Consider the following 17,151-nt stretch of genomic DNA (forward strand, 5'->3'; position numbering starts at 1 on the left):
ATGAAAATTTTTAATTAAAAAAAATTCCTTGATTCTAGAGACCTTAAACCTAAAATTCTAAATCATGAGTGTCCAATCTTTGGACCACTGGAAGAAGACTGTGTCCACTGGACACTGGATTGTGTCCAATCCTTGGGCCACACTGGAAGAAGAATTGTCTTGGGCTACACATAAAATACACTAACACTAATGATAGTTGATGAGCTAATAATAAAAAAAAGAATTACAAATAAAATCTCATAATGTTTTAAGAAAGTTTACAAATTTGTGTCGGGTCACATTCAAAGCCATCCTGGGCCACATGTGGCCCACGGGCCACAGGTTGGACAAGCTAGTTCTAAATGTTAGATAAAGAGGCTGAACAAGTTAGTTATTATATTACCCATGTTTGCATGGAATATTTAGAACAGTTTTCAGTTTTGTTTTGAGATTCCCTAGAGGTGTGAGCAGCACGGAAGGGAATGAGTCCTGTCCCTGGGCTCTATTAGGAATGCCCAAGTCGAATATTTTCCCAATTCAGCTTGAGGTATAGAAGATACCAGTGTGGACTTGACAAAATTTTGTGCATAGGGAGAAAGAAGGTGAGAGGCATTTGTATTGATTGTCGTTGGAAATTGTTGCCTCTCCAAGATGATGATGGTGATGATGATTTTACAATTAATTACTGGAACACTTCAGAAAAATGATTTTACCTATAGGATTCAGTGTCCTAATGGGCAGAATCTAAAGTAAAACATAAGATATGTGTTGACCAAGTAAAACATTTGGGTAGTAAGGTACATCCACATGATTTGTTTGATGTTAAATAAAACACAGTAAAAAAACTCGGGAACATTTATCTTAAAATGACATAAAAGTACACCATATGCAGATCCTGGCAAAATTTATATATAATAATGTTATGTAGATAATCTTATAATTTTGAAATATCATAACCAAACAAGTACTGTATGAATAAGATGCATATATAGAATAAACTATTTTTATTTTCAAATTTGTCTAATGTTAAACATGCTAACCTAAATGTTAAAATAATATATAATTTAACTTAATTGCATTAAATGTTACATTTGTCATAACATTATATATTTCAATTTGATAAATACCAGTCTAGTTCCAACATACTATGTATTTCATAATAAATTTCATTTTACTATTAAGTATTAATAATTCATATGGATAAGTTAAATTTCTCCTAACATTATCATTGTGTTTGAAAATACTTTAAGTTTCACAAGTATTTTATAAAAAGTGAGGGTTATAGTAGAGAGTAGTTCTATTAGAACAACTAGTTAAGCTCAGTAATTCCCACTCCTTTTGAGGGCCCTCAGTATTATTAAGAAAATAATTTACAAACTATAATATAGGAATTATTTTGAATGAAAATTTCTATATAAGTATGGTTTGAAGTAGAATCAGGCTGGACATGATAGTTTATGCCTGTAATCTCAAAGCTTTGGGAGGCTGAGGCAAGTGGACCACTTGAGCTCAGGAGTTCAAGGCCATTCTGAGCAACATGTAGAAACCCCATCTACACAAAAAATACAAAAATTAGCCGGGCCTGGTGGTGCATGCCTGTGGTCCCAGCCACTTAGGAGGCTGAGGCAGGAGAATTGCTCAAACCGGAGAGGCAGAAGTTGCAGTGAGCCGAGATCGTGCTACAGCACTCCAACCTGGGTGGAGAAGTCTGCATTTTTTGGTAAGGAGGTTGATTTTGACTAAATCAAATCAACCACTATTACCAAAGAAAAAAAATCCTCTTTTCTTTTCTTTTTTTTTTTTTTTTTGGTTTGGGACACAGTCTTGCTCTGTCACCTAGGCTGGAGTGCAGTGACAGGATCTCAGCTCACTACAACCTCCACTTCCCAGGCTCAAGCCATTCTCGTGCCTCAGTCTCTCAAGAATCTGGGATTACAGACACCTGTCAACATGCCCAGCTCATTTTTGTATTTTTAGTATAGATGGGGTCTCCCCATGTTGCCCAGGCTGGTCTCAAACTCCTGACCTCAAGTGATCCGCCTGCCTTGACCTCCCAAAGTGCTGGGATTACAGGCATGAGCCACTATGCCGGGCCTGAAAAATCCTCTTTCTTCTGTAATTCACTATCATTTTATTTCAAAATAATAACTACACAAACTTCATAACTCTGCAGGATATAATACAGAATAAGAAGATCCTCTGAAATCCTTTGGCCTCTTAGTATTGCTTAATAGTAATGTATACAAAGTTGAGTTAGGGGTGCTTTAATACTAAATCCTAAATTCTTTGGAAACTTATAAAAATGTATTTAATGTAGCAATACATGATTATTCAAATTTCCTTTAAACAATAATGTACAATGCATTAGAAAATTATATTTTGGCCATAACTTATAAATGCTACTTTAAATTACTTAAATTTAGCTTTTGCTTCTAAGATACAATACTAGTTACAGAAATATAGAAAGTAAGTTTTTCAGTGACACAACATAATTTATCCTAAGTTTAGAGCATGAAAACAAAGTTTTTTAAACAATAAGGTTACCAAATTTACTTCCAAATGATTTATTCTGCAATAAAGAAATACAGTTGCCAGTTAGAATAAGTATTTAATTACTTCAGTGACCAGGGTTGGAAATTTTTTATTGTCATTATACTTTCATGACAAATAAGAAAAAATGACAAGCTAAAAAAAAATTATCCAGGTATGAGTCTCTGGCATGTTCCTCCTAACTCCTAACACACAAATATTTTTGTTACTTAAATAGTTTAGTTAGTTCAAGACAGAGCTTAAGGTAACACCCTTCTAATGCCTTTTTCTTCAATTTTTAAGGAATATGCAAAATTCCTTAATGACATGAAGCTACAAATATGTTAGGAATACTGTGTGTATGCATTACAGTTAGACTTTGTTTTAAAGATAATACATTATAAAGTGAATTTCAATAAAGCTTACCCTATTGAGTGCAATGGAGATAATATGTTTCACTTTTTATGTCTCTAAACAAACCTTTGCTTTTTTGGGGCCAATTATCAATATAATAGTTACACTCTTATAGAGCATTCATACCTGAGAAGTTTCCCTATTAGAGGAAAATATTTACAAGTGTAAAAATGTAAATATTTACATTTCATTGTCCTTGAAGGAATCCTGATTTATAGAAAACTAAAAATGGTATAGGATCTTACATAAAAGAAAACAGTAACAAAAAAATGGAGATCAGAGTCTGTAAGGCTTAAAGGTTCTTTACAAAGAAGATATTATATTAATAGTAAAATATGATGTAATTGAAAATACTTAAAAGTATCTAGGGATTAAACTTAAGACACCCAAACCTAAATATCAACAAAAAGTAATCATATTAAAAATTTCAGCCATATTTTTAGTCTCCATAGTCTAGGAAATTAAATGTATACACATGTATATGCTTAAGTATATCTGAGAAAGAAACTAGACAATTGGAAGCAGTTATTTTAATCTCTCAATGGTCACATAGAAACAATTTTTTTTCTCTGAACAAAAAAAAATTTTTTTCTCTGCATTAAAGTTGGCCGTATGACCAATTATAAAGCACAGTAATGTACAAATGATATTAGATACATTCTTATTGAATGATCATTCTGGGGTGATCATAGTATTCAAAATATATACTCCTTACATTTATACATGGTATTCGACATCACACCCCTTAAGATCTGCATTTTAAAGTAAGAATCTCAAGTGGGTACGTTTTATATATATCTCCATCCTATTGGTAAGAGCTTCAGCTTTTGACATAATAAGCAGAAAATGCAATTCACTCTTTTTTGAAGCAGCCACTAATACAAGGCCAAGCCTTTGAGGAATTTAAGAAGAGTCGGATTTCATGTGTATCCATTTTTACTTTAAAAGTAAAAAGACGTGATAGGAAAATCTGACCTACTTTCCCTCCCGTTCTGTTAGTTTTAAGCCTAGCTGGTACCCACCTATTAACCTATTTTCTATTTCGGGCAAATTTGCTTTCCATGAAAATGGCTTCAGAAACTTAAAAAAAATCCTACATAGATCAAAAGAGCTTATTTCACAGTGTATCTTCAATGCCATTAAATGATGGCAGAGTTGTTTAATTTGATATATAAGTAATCAAAACACGAACTGATGGAAACATACCTGAGGAGACACCCACAAACCTATATGAAACACTTTCATTACTTTCGGTAAATTTTCTTTAGGCAATATCATGAAACTGATCCTCTTGTGAATTAACGAAAGTCACTAACAAGTACCTTGTGTATATAAGACTTGGAGGGCAAGCTGGATAATGAAAAAGAAAAATTTCCTAACAAACTACATTATATTGGCTGATAGAAACAAACTACTCTCTTTGGGTTGGAAAGGCCATTCCAATAAAAAATTTAGTTTACTCCTTATCTAAATGTGTCTGGAATTTTTCAAAACAAAATTCATCCTATGCTATAGAAAGTTCTTTGATAGAGATTATAGTATACTACCAGAGAGAATTCTTCCTATGTTGACAGTAGTCCCAACAAAGCCAAAGTAGATATATTTATGTATTTATGAGTTAAAAACTCCACTCACAGAATCACTATGTATCTGTTTAAAATGAGGTTAACCGTATTCAATTATCTACTTCTACAGAGTCAAGTCAAAGTCCTGGTGTTAGCGTCTCTTCAAACTTCATAGAATGTATGGAGACTCTGTACTTATCAAAATGAAATAGACTAAAAGCTGTTATTTATAGCACTTGAAAATGAAAAAAATTAAAGGTTGCAAGGGAACAAAGAAAACATAAGAGATTATGTTGTGAAAATGAAGCAAACACTACAGCTCATGTTTAGTTCATTTTTATACCACACAGAGACTGAGGTGCTCAAATTGTTTTACAAATTAACATCATTTTAGAAGCCAGAAAATAGAACACTTTACTAAATAGAATAACATGGTATTATTTATCTATATAAAATATCATCTACGTAATAACGTAATATATGATATAACATTGCTTACATGTTCATTCCAGGCATTCCAGGGCCACCTAAAGCATTCAGTGGGGGTCTCATTGCACCTCCATAGTTCTGTAATGATAACCAAGGGTCAGACTACCACAAAACAAAAAAACAAAACCAAAGAGGAGGGGGAAAGAAAGGAGAGCACGTTAATGATTTCCCTACATAACTCCAACTGGATAAGGCCTGTGTAATTCATTCTCTGAGGGGTCCACTCTTGTATTTTTGCTTCTGTTTTAGCAATTACTTTGGTCTATGTCTTTTTAAAACCATGTGAATATGTATGATCACTGGAGCATGTTAAATGATTAAGGTATGGCTGCAATTATATTTCAATATATTTTATTAATATCCTAAGATATGTACAATAGTAAACATTTTCAAATGAAACATATCATAAATCCAAAATTCAATTTTGAAAGAAAAGAGTGATTCAATGTTTGAAATCGTCAGACCCAGAACAATGACATAAAGTCTGAAAACAAAACAGGTGAACCCAACACAAGAAAGTTAAATGCAAATTTCTATTCACAAAATAACATGTCCAACACAGAAATGCATTAATATACAAATACATAAAAATGTATAAAAACTAATGTATATTCAAAATATGTATGCATGAATTATATGACTCAATCAGCTTCTGTTAATATCTATCATGTGCATTCAAAGGATAAAAACATTTTAATGTTTTAACATGTGTATGTTATTAGATAGTTTAGTTGCCATAGGGACAAAAAGACTAATTTTACCATTATTATCTTAATGTATTTTGACATTATCAACAACTTTCACACTTGGCTTTCTGATACCAATATTCCTCCAACTCTTCTGGGTACTCTTTTTCAATTTCCTTTGCTAGCTCTTTTTATTTTGCTAACCCTTTAAATGTTGCTTTTCTCCAAGTTCTAGCTATAGCACTCTTTTCAATAAAACACGAGTAATCTTATCTGCCACCATTTGTTCAACAACTACTTATATGTTAGGAATCTGAAATCTTTATATCTGATCATGATGTCTTTCCTAAGCTCCCAGATAACTCATACGTTGAACTTCATAGGATTTGTTTCCATCTGGATACCATCTTACTCACAACATATCTAAAAGTAAACTCAACATTACCTTCTCATGACTGAGTTCTTTGTACCGCTTTCCTCAGTCACTTCTGTGCTATCACCTTCCACACAATAGCCCAAGCTAAGAATTTCCAGGAGCTCCTTGATGTTTCTTCCTTTTCTTTCAAATTCCCATATCTAGTCAGTTACCAAAGTCCATTGATTCCATCCATGAAATAGCTCTTGAAATAGTTCTCTCCTCTTATTACTAATCTTTGTCACTTACTGAGACTACTGCACTGTCTTAATTAGTCTCTCTGATTTAGTCTCTCCTGCTCCCAATATATTCTCCAAACTGCCTCAAGAGCTATCCTTCTAAAACTCAGTCCTATTCATGTCACTTAGAAGCTATGATGACCCACACTACCTGTCAAATAAGTTTAAACTTCTCAGCGTGGCTCTATGAGGTTATTCAAGGCTCAGCCCCAGCCTACCTTTCTTGTCCTCATTTTCTATAATTTTCATCTTTATTCCCTACTCCCAACCATACCCTCCAACCTACTGGATTTAAGTTCAGAAACACATAATAGACTTTTATACTCATGTTAACTCATCTTCCCTGGCCTTTAAGTAGTAGGTGCTCAGACGACAAGGAAATAAAGAGAGCAGGTCTACTGACTCCAGAGTGTAAGCTACAGTTGATAAATGACATTACCTAGTTACATGCTATTCTCATTGTTTATTTACTTTTACTTTAAGGAAATCTTATTTAAATATCCAAATTTGTGAGCTATGGAACAACAGAATGATTTCTGTTCACACTTGAGACATTGGTTAAAAGGATAGCTATTTCCCCTAACCTCTGGATCAGGCATGGTGGTGGCAGCAGCAGTACTAGCAAGGGGTCTCTGAGATAAAGGTTAGTCATTGGAAACAAAATCTGAATGGTAAAATATAATAGAAATGCTTCACAACAAAAGTCTCTCCTCCTTTTTGGTCTTAGAAGATCTCTGTTTTATTTCCCCTCATTTTTGATCTTAGAAGATCTCTGTTTTATTTTATCAAGGAAAACATTAATTTTCCTTATAGCTTTGGACATAGGAAGACAATGGTTTGAATCTCTGTTGCCACTGCCCCATTTCCTCTACATCTCTCTGTGTGTGATCTTGGGCCAATGATTCTCCCAATGATTTCCTAATCTTAATTTCCTTATTTGTAAAGTGATAATATTATCTCCCTTATAGGCTTGTTGGTGAATAAAATGAAATATAAAGCACCTACCATAGTACTTAGTGAATTAAAAGCATGATATTTGGTGCCCAAAAACTGTAACTGCCAACTCTTTTTTTTTCTTTTACCATTGTTAATAAGAAACCAACTTAAATGAGTCCTCTTTTCACTAGCTTCCATAGACCTCAACGCTAACAGAATTACTTGCCTCTTTATGTAATGGCTCCACAAAAAGTATGTAAATTTATTATCTAGACTTTCCCCATTACATAACAGTTTTTCTTTGTGTATCTATACTTCCTGCTAAATAATAGGTAGCTTGAAGGCAGCATATCTATGTTACTCTTCTTTGTATACCCAGTGTTCATGTATGGTGCCTGGCACACAGTAGGCCTTCCATGAATGATGAGCTAGTTCAAGTGAATTGTCCCAGGAAATGAGTAAGAAATTTTTCAATATATGCTTGATAGCTTTGCAAAATATTTTCATTTAGTGAATAATCTAAAGCAAAAAGAAAGAATAACAACTTGCTTTCCAAGTGCTATCAACAAAGGCAGAATGGGAAGACCTAATTTAGAATCACTGAATTTTAAAGCTGATGGCAACTATACAATTCCATCTGGTCTAATCTCTCTCCCACTGCAACGTTTCTGACAAAATGGCTGTTCAGACTCTGCTTGGAAAGTTTATAAAGTCTTTCCATGGTTGGGCAACTTAATTTCTAGAAAGTTCTTCCCTGTACTGAGCTAAATTCTACTGCCCATCATAGATCTGAAAATATAGAATCAGTTTACTTTCTCCTTACATGAGAGACTATCATACATATATTGCCACCTCACCATTTTTCCACTCTAAGTATCTTATTTGGAAATCGTATGTTCCTACTTGTATGTAACTTCTTTATCCTTCAGATTTCTAGAGAAACTAAAACTAGTTGGGGGGTTTTGCTTAATCACGTGGCACTTACTGCCCTTAAGAACACAGGTTAGCTAAGTACCTCTTATTACAAAACCAAGTAGAAAACTGGTTTCATATATGATATTAGAAAAGATATTTTTCTTGATTAAATAGGTAGTTTTGTTTTTTTATTGAAAGGATTCTAATATACTTTCACTTTAAAAATAATGTACCACCACTGTATTTAGATTTAAAATAGATTAAGGGGTAGGGAAAAATATGCCTAGATTTGGGGCAAACCTTTATTTCTTCATACATGCATTATTAATCACATGTTAACTATATTCTATGTGTGCACTTTGCTCAAATCAACATAATCTAAGAATAATTAGATTTACATATTTCTTTGTTTTAGGAATTCAGTTGTTCTAATAGATAACTACTGTCCCCCAGTACCACATTGATCTTAAGCTCAAAAACTTATGAAAGTAACATCTATGTTAAAAAGAAATGTGTATTTTGTTTGCGCATAAGTCTAGAGACAATATTTCAGACTTTTTCTACAATACAGCTAAAAATAAGGCAGATATCTTCTGCTCCTGGACATCATCTGTATGATTAAATGTCTGTTATGAGAGTTGTTTTTCCATTATCTCTCAAGAAACACAGCTAACCATTATTACAAATTTCACAGTTTATAAGGTATATGCTTATATGTTTTATATACCAGGTCTTATGAAATAAATATGTCATAAGATTCCCCTGATTCCAAATTATTTTACCTGACCTTTTTTTATTGTACTATCATATAAATATGACTCCTGCTTTCATTTAAACATATGATATGTACGTATAAATAATTTCCTTTAATCCTTATACTTTTCATATTGTGATTTTAAAAAGTTACTGTAGGCATTTCTTATTTCTGAGGTAAATTCATACCAGAACACTTAATTTCCATCATGTTATACAGAAATAGTAAGAACACTGCCAATCCAAATGAAATAAACCACTCTCTCTGGTTTTAAAAATCTAAAGAATTGACACATATAATAAACTTAGCTATTAAAACTCATCAATAAGAGCTTACCAGAAATAGGAACTGTCTTATTTTCTGTTGTAATTTACTGTGTTGTAAATACTGTAAAACTGATTCCTAAATAAGACTCTAGTTTTTGAAGTATTAAAATCTAATACTAATAATAGAGATGATAAAAATTTAAAGAGCAGCTATCTGAAAAATAAGTGAATAAAGAATAATAACTAAATTATAGGCACAAAGTTTTTGTGTATATTTAAAATGTATTTATTAAGAAAATCTTTTGGAAAAAAATCCTTTAACAGCCAGATTGGTTGGCTTATTTTATTAAAGACTAAAAGTATACTTAGCCAATAAAATGCCTATGGAACTTATAAAGTCTTATTATTAATAGCTTAATGATGATTGGTTAACATGTATCATCATTCCTAATATGAATAGAAATAGGTAAGAATAATTCAAATATCTAAATGAGAGTTTTATTAGCTCTTAAGAAAATCCATTGAAAATAACTGAGCCTAAATAAAAGAAACTGGTTTCTTTTGGTTTTGAGGCTGCCACATATATTTATGTGACACCATTTGTTCCTCTTTCCTTGGAACTATTTATATGGTGGGTTTTTTTCCTATAATATGGCATCTCCAAAAAGTCTGGCTAAATGAACCCCTTGTTTCAATATAGTTAATATACATAGTTATATGTTGGTTAGAAATAATGCATATATACAATACAAACATACAATACAACATATATTATTGTATGTAGGTCTAAGTCATATTATCTGGGTGTTGAGTTCTCAATTTTTTTACTCTGTTGGGAGCACAACAAAACATCAATTTAACTTTTAAAAAGTAGATATACAAAACAAGCTCCTAAAGTACTGCTCATAATGCTGTTTCTTGGAAAGGAAAAATGAGTAGGTTCATTATTTTAACCAGCTTTATGACATGTTAATCTCTGACCCACGAGGTAGAAATTTAAAATTCTGGATTTTAAATTAGTTTTTTTGAAACATGACATTATAAAATTAATTTCTACCCCAAGCAGTTTTCCCAAGAGAGACAAAAGGATGTTTTAGCTAAAATGCATGATATCCTGGAACAGCACTGTTAAAATGTCACCAACAGCTAGGACAGGTTCAACATCAGTGTATACTTCTGGGAAATTTTATAGAGCAGTCAGCTAACATCTGATGTATACTGACAGTATTATGCTTGTTCAATAAGACCCATTTTAATGTTTATTTCTAAACGGTTTTCTACTGTTTTCTCATTCTATAATGAAATATGATTGTAAAGAATAAATTGTCAATGACAGTCTTTAAAATTTATGGAAACATATTTTATACTTACTCTTTAATATTTTCAGTCAACTGGGTTTTATTTATTGATTTTTTTAAATTTTTTTTGAGACAGTTTTTGCTATTGTTCCCCAGGCTGGAGTGCAATGGCGCGATCTTGTCTCACTGCAACCTCTGCCTCCCAGGTTTAAGCAATTCTTCTGCCTCATCCTCTCTAGTAGCTGGGATTACAGGTACCTGCTGCCTCGCCTGGCTTACTTTTTGTATTTTTAGTAGAGACAGGGTTTCACCAGGTTGGCCAGGCTGGTCTCAAACTCCTGACCTCAAGTGATCCAACCGCCTTGACCTCCCAAAGTGCTGGGATTATAGGCGTGAGCCACTGCGCCCAGCCAACTGGGTTTTATTTAACTTAACCATCTCCTCAGCATAACTAAGAAAAGGGTAACAGTTACCTTTTGAATAGTAATTATAATGTATTTCCATACAGTGTATTTTCTCAAATAAATTAAAGGCTTAAATGATAGCACACTGTTAAAGTATGGTTTGTTGTTATATCGATTTGGCATGTCACAAATGTTATGTCCTCATGAGTCTAACAACTATGTTATATGAAGTCTGTAATGCATATTCTCATAGCCAGCAAATAACATAGTTTGTTTACATATATGAAGGAGGCAAAAAGCTCAGCATCTAGGTTTCTGCACTGATTTTTTTCAGTGCTCAGTTTTATTGTTTATTTATTTTTTTACTTTAAGTTTCGGGATACCAGTGCAGAACGTGTAGGTTTGTTACATGGGTATATGTACGCCATGGTAGTTTGCTGCACCTATTAACCTGTCATCTAGGTTTTAAGCCCCGCATGCATTAACGATTTGTCCCAATGCACTCCCTTCCCTTGCCTCCACCCTCCCGACTGGCCCTGGTGTGTGTTGTTCCCCTCCCTGTGTTCATGAGTTCTTGTTGAGAGAACATGTGGTGTTTGGTTTTCTGTTTCTGTGTTAGTTTGCTGAGGATGATGGCTTCCAGCTTCATCCATGTCCCTGCAAAGGACATAATCGCATTCCTTTTTATGGCTGCATAGTATTCCATAGTATATATGTACCACATTTTCTTTACCCAGTCTATCATTGATGGGCATTTGGGTTGGTTCCATATCTTTTCTATTGTAAATATGCACTGATTATTTACCTGTGGTCCTAAGGGCACCATTCCTCTTGGAGGAGTCATTCTCTGCATTGGCCCACCCATATTTGGATGTCCTAAAAAAAGTATCAAGATATTAGCAAAGTAATGAGCATGAGTACTAAACCAGAGGCTAGCAGCTTCCTCCCTCCTGGGTGTTATTGTCTCATTTACCAAGAGTCTGAGTACTGACACCATCTTACCTTGGCTTCCAGACCACTTTTCCACCTCTTACCACTACCTACCCACACTGTCTATTAATGTCTTGACTGAAATTTTCTCTCTATTCTGTGGTGAATTAATTCTCTAACACCATTTGCTCCTCTTTCCATGGAACAGTACAATACAGCATTACATATCTGTGGTTCCTAAGTATCTCTGGAAGGATTTGGTTATTGAGATTGTTAAACTAATCAGGCCCCTTGCTGCTTAGCACCTTCTTTCCTTCTGCTCATCTTTCAGATGGGCTAAGGCCTCTATCTGAAAAAGGCAAAAGAAATAATAAGTGATATTATCACTTAGCTTCCTACTTGTTAGATGTTACATAAAAGGTTTCAGAATTATTAATTAAAATACGGATTTTTGGATCTTCATGTATTCTTTTTCTTATGTTATCACTACCCTCACTATCATGCATAATTAAGTGAGCTGGAAATATAAATCATTTGGCCATGTTACCTAGAAAAATGCAACTGGTATAACTATAGGAGATTTACTTATACAAATACAATTTTCCTTAAGAGATAAAAGATTTCCTCTATGGTTCTGCACATCAATTTCCCTTTTACTTTAGAGTAGTCACCTTGTTGTCGAGTTGGATCCATTCCACTGGGGAGTAATGGCTGACTTCCTGGGACACCTCCAAGTGCCTAGCAATTTATTAATAAAAATAAAGAGTAATATTGTAAATATTTATAAAATAAGTGCTTTAACAATTTCTTTAAATGCTTGTATGATAATTACAAGAAGGCATTTGAGTATTTCTCAAGATTTCTTATATTTCACATTCATTTATAAGTTTTGCAGGTTTATATACCTTAAATAAGTTCTTAGTTCTAAAAAGATTCTACTTTGTCCAATTTTGCGACAAATAAAATAAGCATTTTGAGGGAGCAAAGATCTACGTAAAAACTGTCCTATTTCTTCCTGAGAAGTATTACGCCTTTTCCAAAAATTAATTTACTAAGAATACTGAAATAACTAATTTTGCTTCTTACATGTAAATTCCCTGTTTCTACAGAATATCTTACTCATTTGAGATTACATAGCAGCAGGATGAAAATGCAAAGGGACCAATGAAAATTGTTTTGTAGTCACAGTTTCCCTAAGAAATTATTTAGCGAAATAATACTTAAAATAAAAATAAAATAAGCAATTTGGGTGTACGGAAAAAGGAAAGTAGAACTGACAAAGGTAGATATGAACATAACAGGGTTTGTTTCCTGGGATATATACTGAACCGTAAGTTTCTAACAGTTGTCTCAGCAGTACTTAAAGCTGGATTAAGGTATAAATGATTTAAACCTACTGATCTTAAGTATATAAGCATACACATGTATGGAAAATCCTGACAACTGGTGAGAATTTCCATAAAAATTCACTAATTTAACTTAAAGCATGAAAGTTACATCTAATTAGTTGCATATTCAACTATTTCAAAAGAAATTTAACATTAAATAATTTACATGGCCAGATCAGAACTGTTTCCTAAATTGTTATCACTTGGGATGAAGTAGATAGCTTCCATTTCCCAAGTCATTTTTGTAGTTTTTCAAAATTTTTGCTTATAAGCACACCAAATACATATTTCTTGAGATCCTACTATATTATCTGTTCCCAGATTACCTCTCCAGCCTAATTTCTTGCCACTGCCACACTCATGTTCTAACTTCCAGCCATACCAAACTTCTTTCGGGTTTTTTTTCCTATTCATGCATTCAATCAACAATGTTTAAACGCCAACCACTAAAAACAAGACAAAATAAAAACTAAACTGAAAAAAAATCTCTCCTCTCAGGAAGCTTACAGACCCTTAAGTAGTTATTGCTGACATTGTTTAGAACTCAGTTTAGGGATCACTTCCTAACAAAATTATTCCCTGTAGCCTCAATCTGGGATAAGCCCTCCTTCCATTTGTGTGTGTGCATATATACATACGCAAGTTATATTGAACAAATAAATATGCTGATTGAATAATTGTGTGTATACACACATACAAAGGAATTATCCCAGATTGTGTATATATGTGTGTATACATATTTGTGTGTGTGCATGCATGTATAATTTCACATGTATAATTTCAAACTTCCAGAAACTGCACAAAGAATTTCCAAATACCTTGACTCAGATTGCCAACTGTTAATATTTTTTACTGAATTTGCCTTATCAGCCTTTCTCCTTTTCTCTCTCTGTAAATATATATCTATTATTATAAATCTTTTTCAGAACTACTTAATAGCAAGCTGAAGACATGATACTTCATTACCCCTAAATACCGCAAAGTATAATTCCCCCAACAAGAATATTTCCTACATAACCACCATACAGCCTTTCAAGTCAGGAAATCAACATTGACAGCAACACTACCATCCAAGTCCAAGACCTCAATTAATTTTGCCATTTGTCTCAATAATGTTTCTTTTTCCTTTCTGGTACCAGAACATCATGGAAGACACGTTACATTTAGTTGTCTTTATCTCTTCATGTTCTTCTAAGCAGGAATAATTCCTATTGTTCCTGTCTATGTCTATTCTATCCCTATCTATCATGTCCTCAACAATTTTAAAGAGAACAGGTCTTAAATTCTATAGCATGGTGTCCGATGTTTCTTTATGATCTAGACTCAAGTTATATTTTCTTAGCAGGAATACCAGAGAAATGATGCTATGCCTTTCTCAGTGTATCACATTAGAGGGCAAATTATGTTGATCTATCCCACTACTGGTGATGGTAACCTTTATCATCTGAATGTGCTGGTGTCTGCAGGTTTCTACACAGTAATTGATTACTTTTCGTATAAAAGCTATTCTGAGATTGTCAATATTCCATTCCTCATCAATCCTTTATCAACCTATCAGCTGTAGCCTCCACTAACAACTAACCACTATGATAATTGTCAAATAGAGACATTCCATGTCCATCATTCTTTTTATATTTATTAGTTGGTATTTCACTATAAGGAAAAGCTTTTCTTATTTATTCACTTATTTACTCAGTCATAGATTTCTATATTGTTCGATGGGTTGTAATCTATTACTATCATCATTTATTTCAATAGTCAAATTATCTCAGATTTGGCTAGTGAGAAGCCTTCAGGTGTGTGTGTGTGTGTGTGTGTGTGTGTATGTGTGTTGTGTGTGTGTGTTATAACATACCCACATCCATTTTTGAGCATTTCCTTAATTTATGGCATAAGATGTTCCAGGCTCACCTCATACCTCTTCTGACCTAGCCTTGGAATCAGCTCTTTCCCCAAAGGGTCCTAATTCCTTTTAGTGGAGGACAGCATTTAGGCATAAAGATCTTGCTTCTCAGGGTGTTCTTGTTACTTGGGTGCATCATTTTTAGGCTCTCAGTAAACACCGAGCTTGAAAATCTATGCAGGTGTATATGTACATGCATATATGCACACACCATCATCTGTGACTAATTCTGTGTCTATTTGTGTGTGTATAGCATATACACCTACCATAAATGCATACTCTCCAACATCAACTCAACAACTCCAATTCCAATCTGATACTTCAGGATTATTTTTAGCCTTCTTCCTTTCTAGGTTTGTGAATATTTTCTTCTTCAACAGTGGGAAACCTGGCCTATGTTAGTTATTTATTATTCCTCAATACAATTACTTATTTATTCAATCAGCGTATTTATTTGTTCAATATATCCAGTCTCTCAACCACACTGGCCACTTCATCTTGCCATCTCTGCATGGCTACCCCCCACTGCACCCCCCACCCCCGCCATGTCCTGGCAGTGCGAGAAGGTAAGGGCTTTTCATGTGTTTTTGTGGGATCATATATCTCACTTTCAGAGAACTTAAATAGTACCATGACTTGTTTTTTTCTCTGTATCTCCAGACTGTAAACTCCGCAAACATAGGGACCCTGTCTGCGCCTACTGTCACAGAATAATAAATGTGTATTGAGGGAATAAAAGGAATAGGGTTTAGACTGACAATTTTAGGAATCATTAGTGATAAAGTCATAAGAATGAAACTGAGTTCAAAGAATGAGAAGGAAGAAGATAAAAGATTTAATTCTTTAGAAATACCAAGAAGTAAAAAAAGAAACTGAAACTGAATAGGCATGAAATTAGGAAGAAGACTAAGACCAGCATCTCAGAATGGCCAAGGAGAGTTTCAAGAAGGAAAAAGTAGCCAACACTGTCAAAAGTTATAAATAAATGATGTAGGAGGACTAAAAATGTATGACTAATTGATATTATATTCAATTGTGAACTTAAAGTTCTTGCTTTCTAAAAAAATTAACTTTTTTTTTATTTTTTAGAGAAAAGGTCTCCCTCAGCTGCCCAGGCTGCAGTGCAGTGGTGTGATCATAGATCACTGCAGCCACAAATTCCTGGGCTCAAGCTATCCTCTGCTGCAGCCTCCCGAGCAGCTGGGGCTACAGATGCATGCCCCCACACCTGCCTAATTTTTTATTTTTATTTATTTATTTTTTTCTGAGACAGAGTCTTATTCTGTCACCCAGGCTGGAGTGCAGTGGTGCAATCTCGGCTCACTGCAACTTCCACCTGCCAGATTCAAGTGATTCTCCTGCCTCAGCCTCCCAAGTAGCTGGGATTACAGGCGTCCACCACTGTGCCCAGCTAATTTTTGTATTTTTAGTAGAGTCGGGGTTTCACCATGTTGGCCAGGCTGGTCTTGAACTCCTGACCTCACGATCAGCCCGTCTCAGCCTCCCAAAGTGTTGGGATTACAGGCGTGAGCCACCGTACCTGGCCTATTTTTATTTTTTTATACAGATGGGGTCTCACTATGTTGCTCAGGCAGGTCTTGAACTCCTAGCCTCAAGCAATCCTCCTGCCTTGGCCTCCCAAAGTGCTGGGATTATAGGTGTAAACCACCGTGCCTGGCCAGATTCTTGCTTTTTTTTAAGTCTCCAAATAGTTAGTTATACACTCTGAACTTTGACACTTAACTTCTGTCTCATTATAGACAATGATGTTTTATCACTGGTGGCAACCATTTTCTTCAAAACTTTACTGTTTCTAGTATATCTTGGAATATCAGAACAACTGACAAGCTTTTCTTGTTTCTGTTCATCACTTAAAAATATGGCATAATCTTACAGAAGTCTTAACGAATATCAAATTGGTTTTCAAAATGAGTGTTTTTATCTAAATTTAACTCTTTACTCATCACTGTTTGTCTTTTAGAGTAAGTCAAGTCTCTAACTTTTAAAACATTTTTATCAGCCTTGGGATGACCAGATAGTA

General features: G+C 34.0%; 1 protein-coding gene across 28 annotated transcripts in view; it reads right to left on the minus strand.

The window, feature by feature from the left end:
- SSBP2 (single stranded DNA binding protein 2) overlaps positions 1 to 17,151 on the minus strand; it is a 325,064-nt gene that overhangs the window by 40,644 nt on the left and 267,269 nt on the right. For 15 of the 28 annotated variants that reach the window (XM_055298747.2, XM_055298741.2, XM_055298744.2 and 12 more), the window contains 3 exons: positions 12,491 to 12,557; positions 11,695 to 11,765; positions 4,987 to 5,054 (listed from right to left, as the gene is read on the minus strand). In XM_055298747.2, the coding sequence (XP_055154722.1) occupies positions 4,987 to 5,054; positions 11,695 to 11,765; positions 12,491 to 12,557 (206 nt within the window). Of the gene's footprint in view, positions 1 to 4,986; positions 5,079 to 11,694; positions 11,766 to 12,490; positions 12,558 to 17,151 lie in introns of all 28 variants that reach the window. The other 13 variants (XM_063612197.1, XM_055298738.2, XM_055298737.2 and 10 more) reach the window with 4 other exon arrangements.

The sequence above is a fragment of the Symphalangus syndactylus genome, chromosome 11, assembly GCF_028878055.3.
Source record: "Symphalangus syndactylus isolate Jambi chromosome 11, NHGRI_mSymSyn1-v2.1_pri, whole genome shotgun sequence".
NCBI lineage: Eukaryota > Metazoa > Chordata > Mammalia > Primates > Hylobatidae > Symphalangus > Symphalangus syndactylus.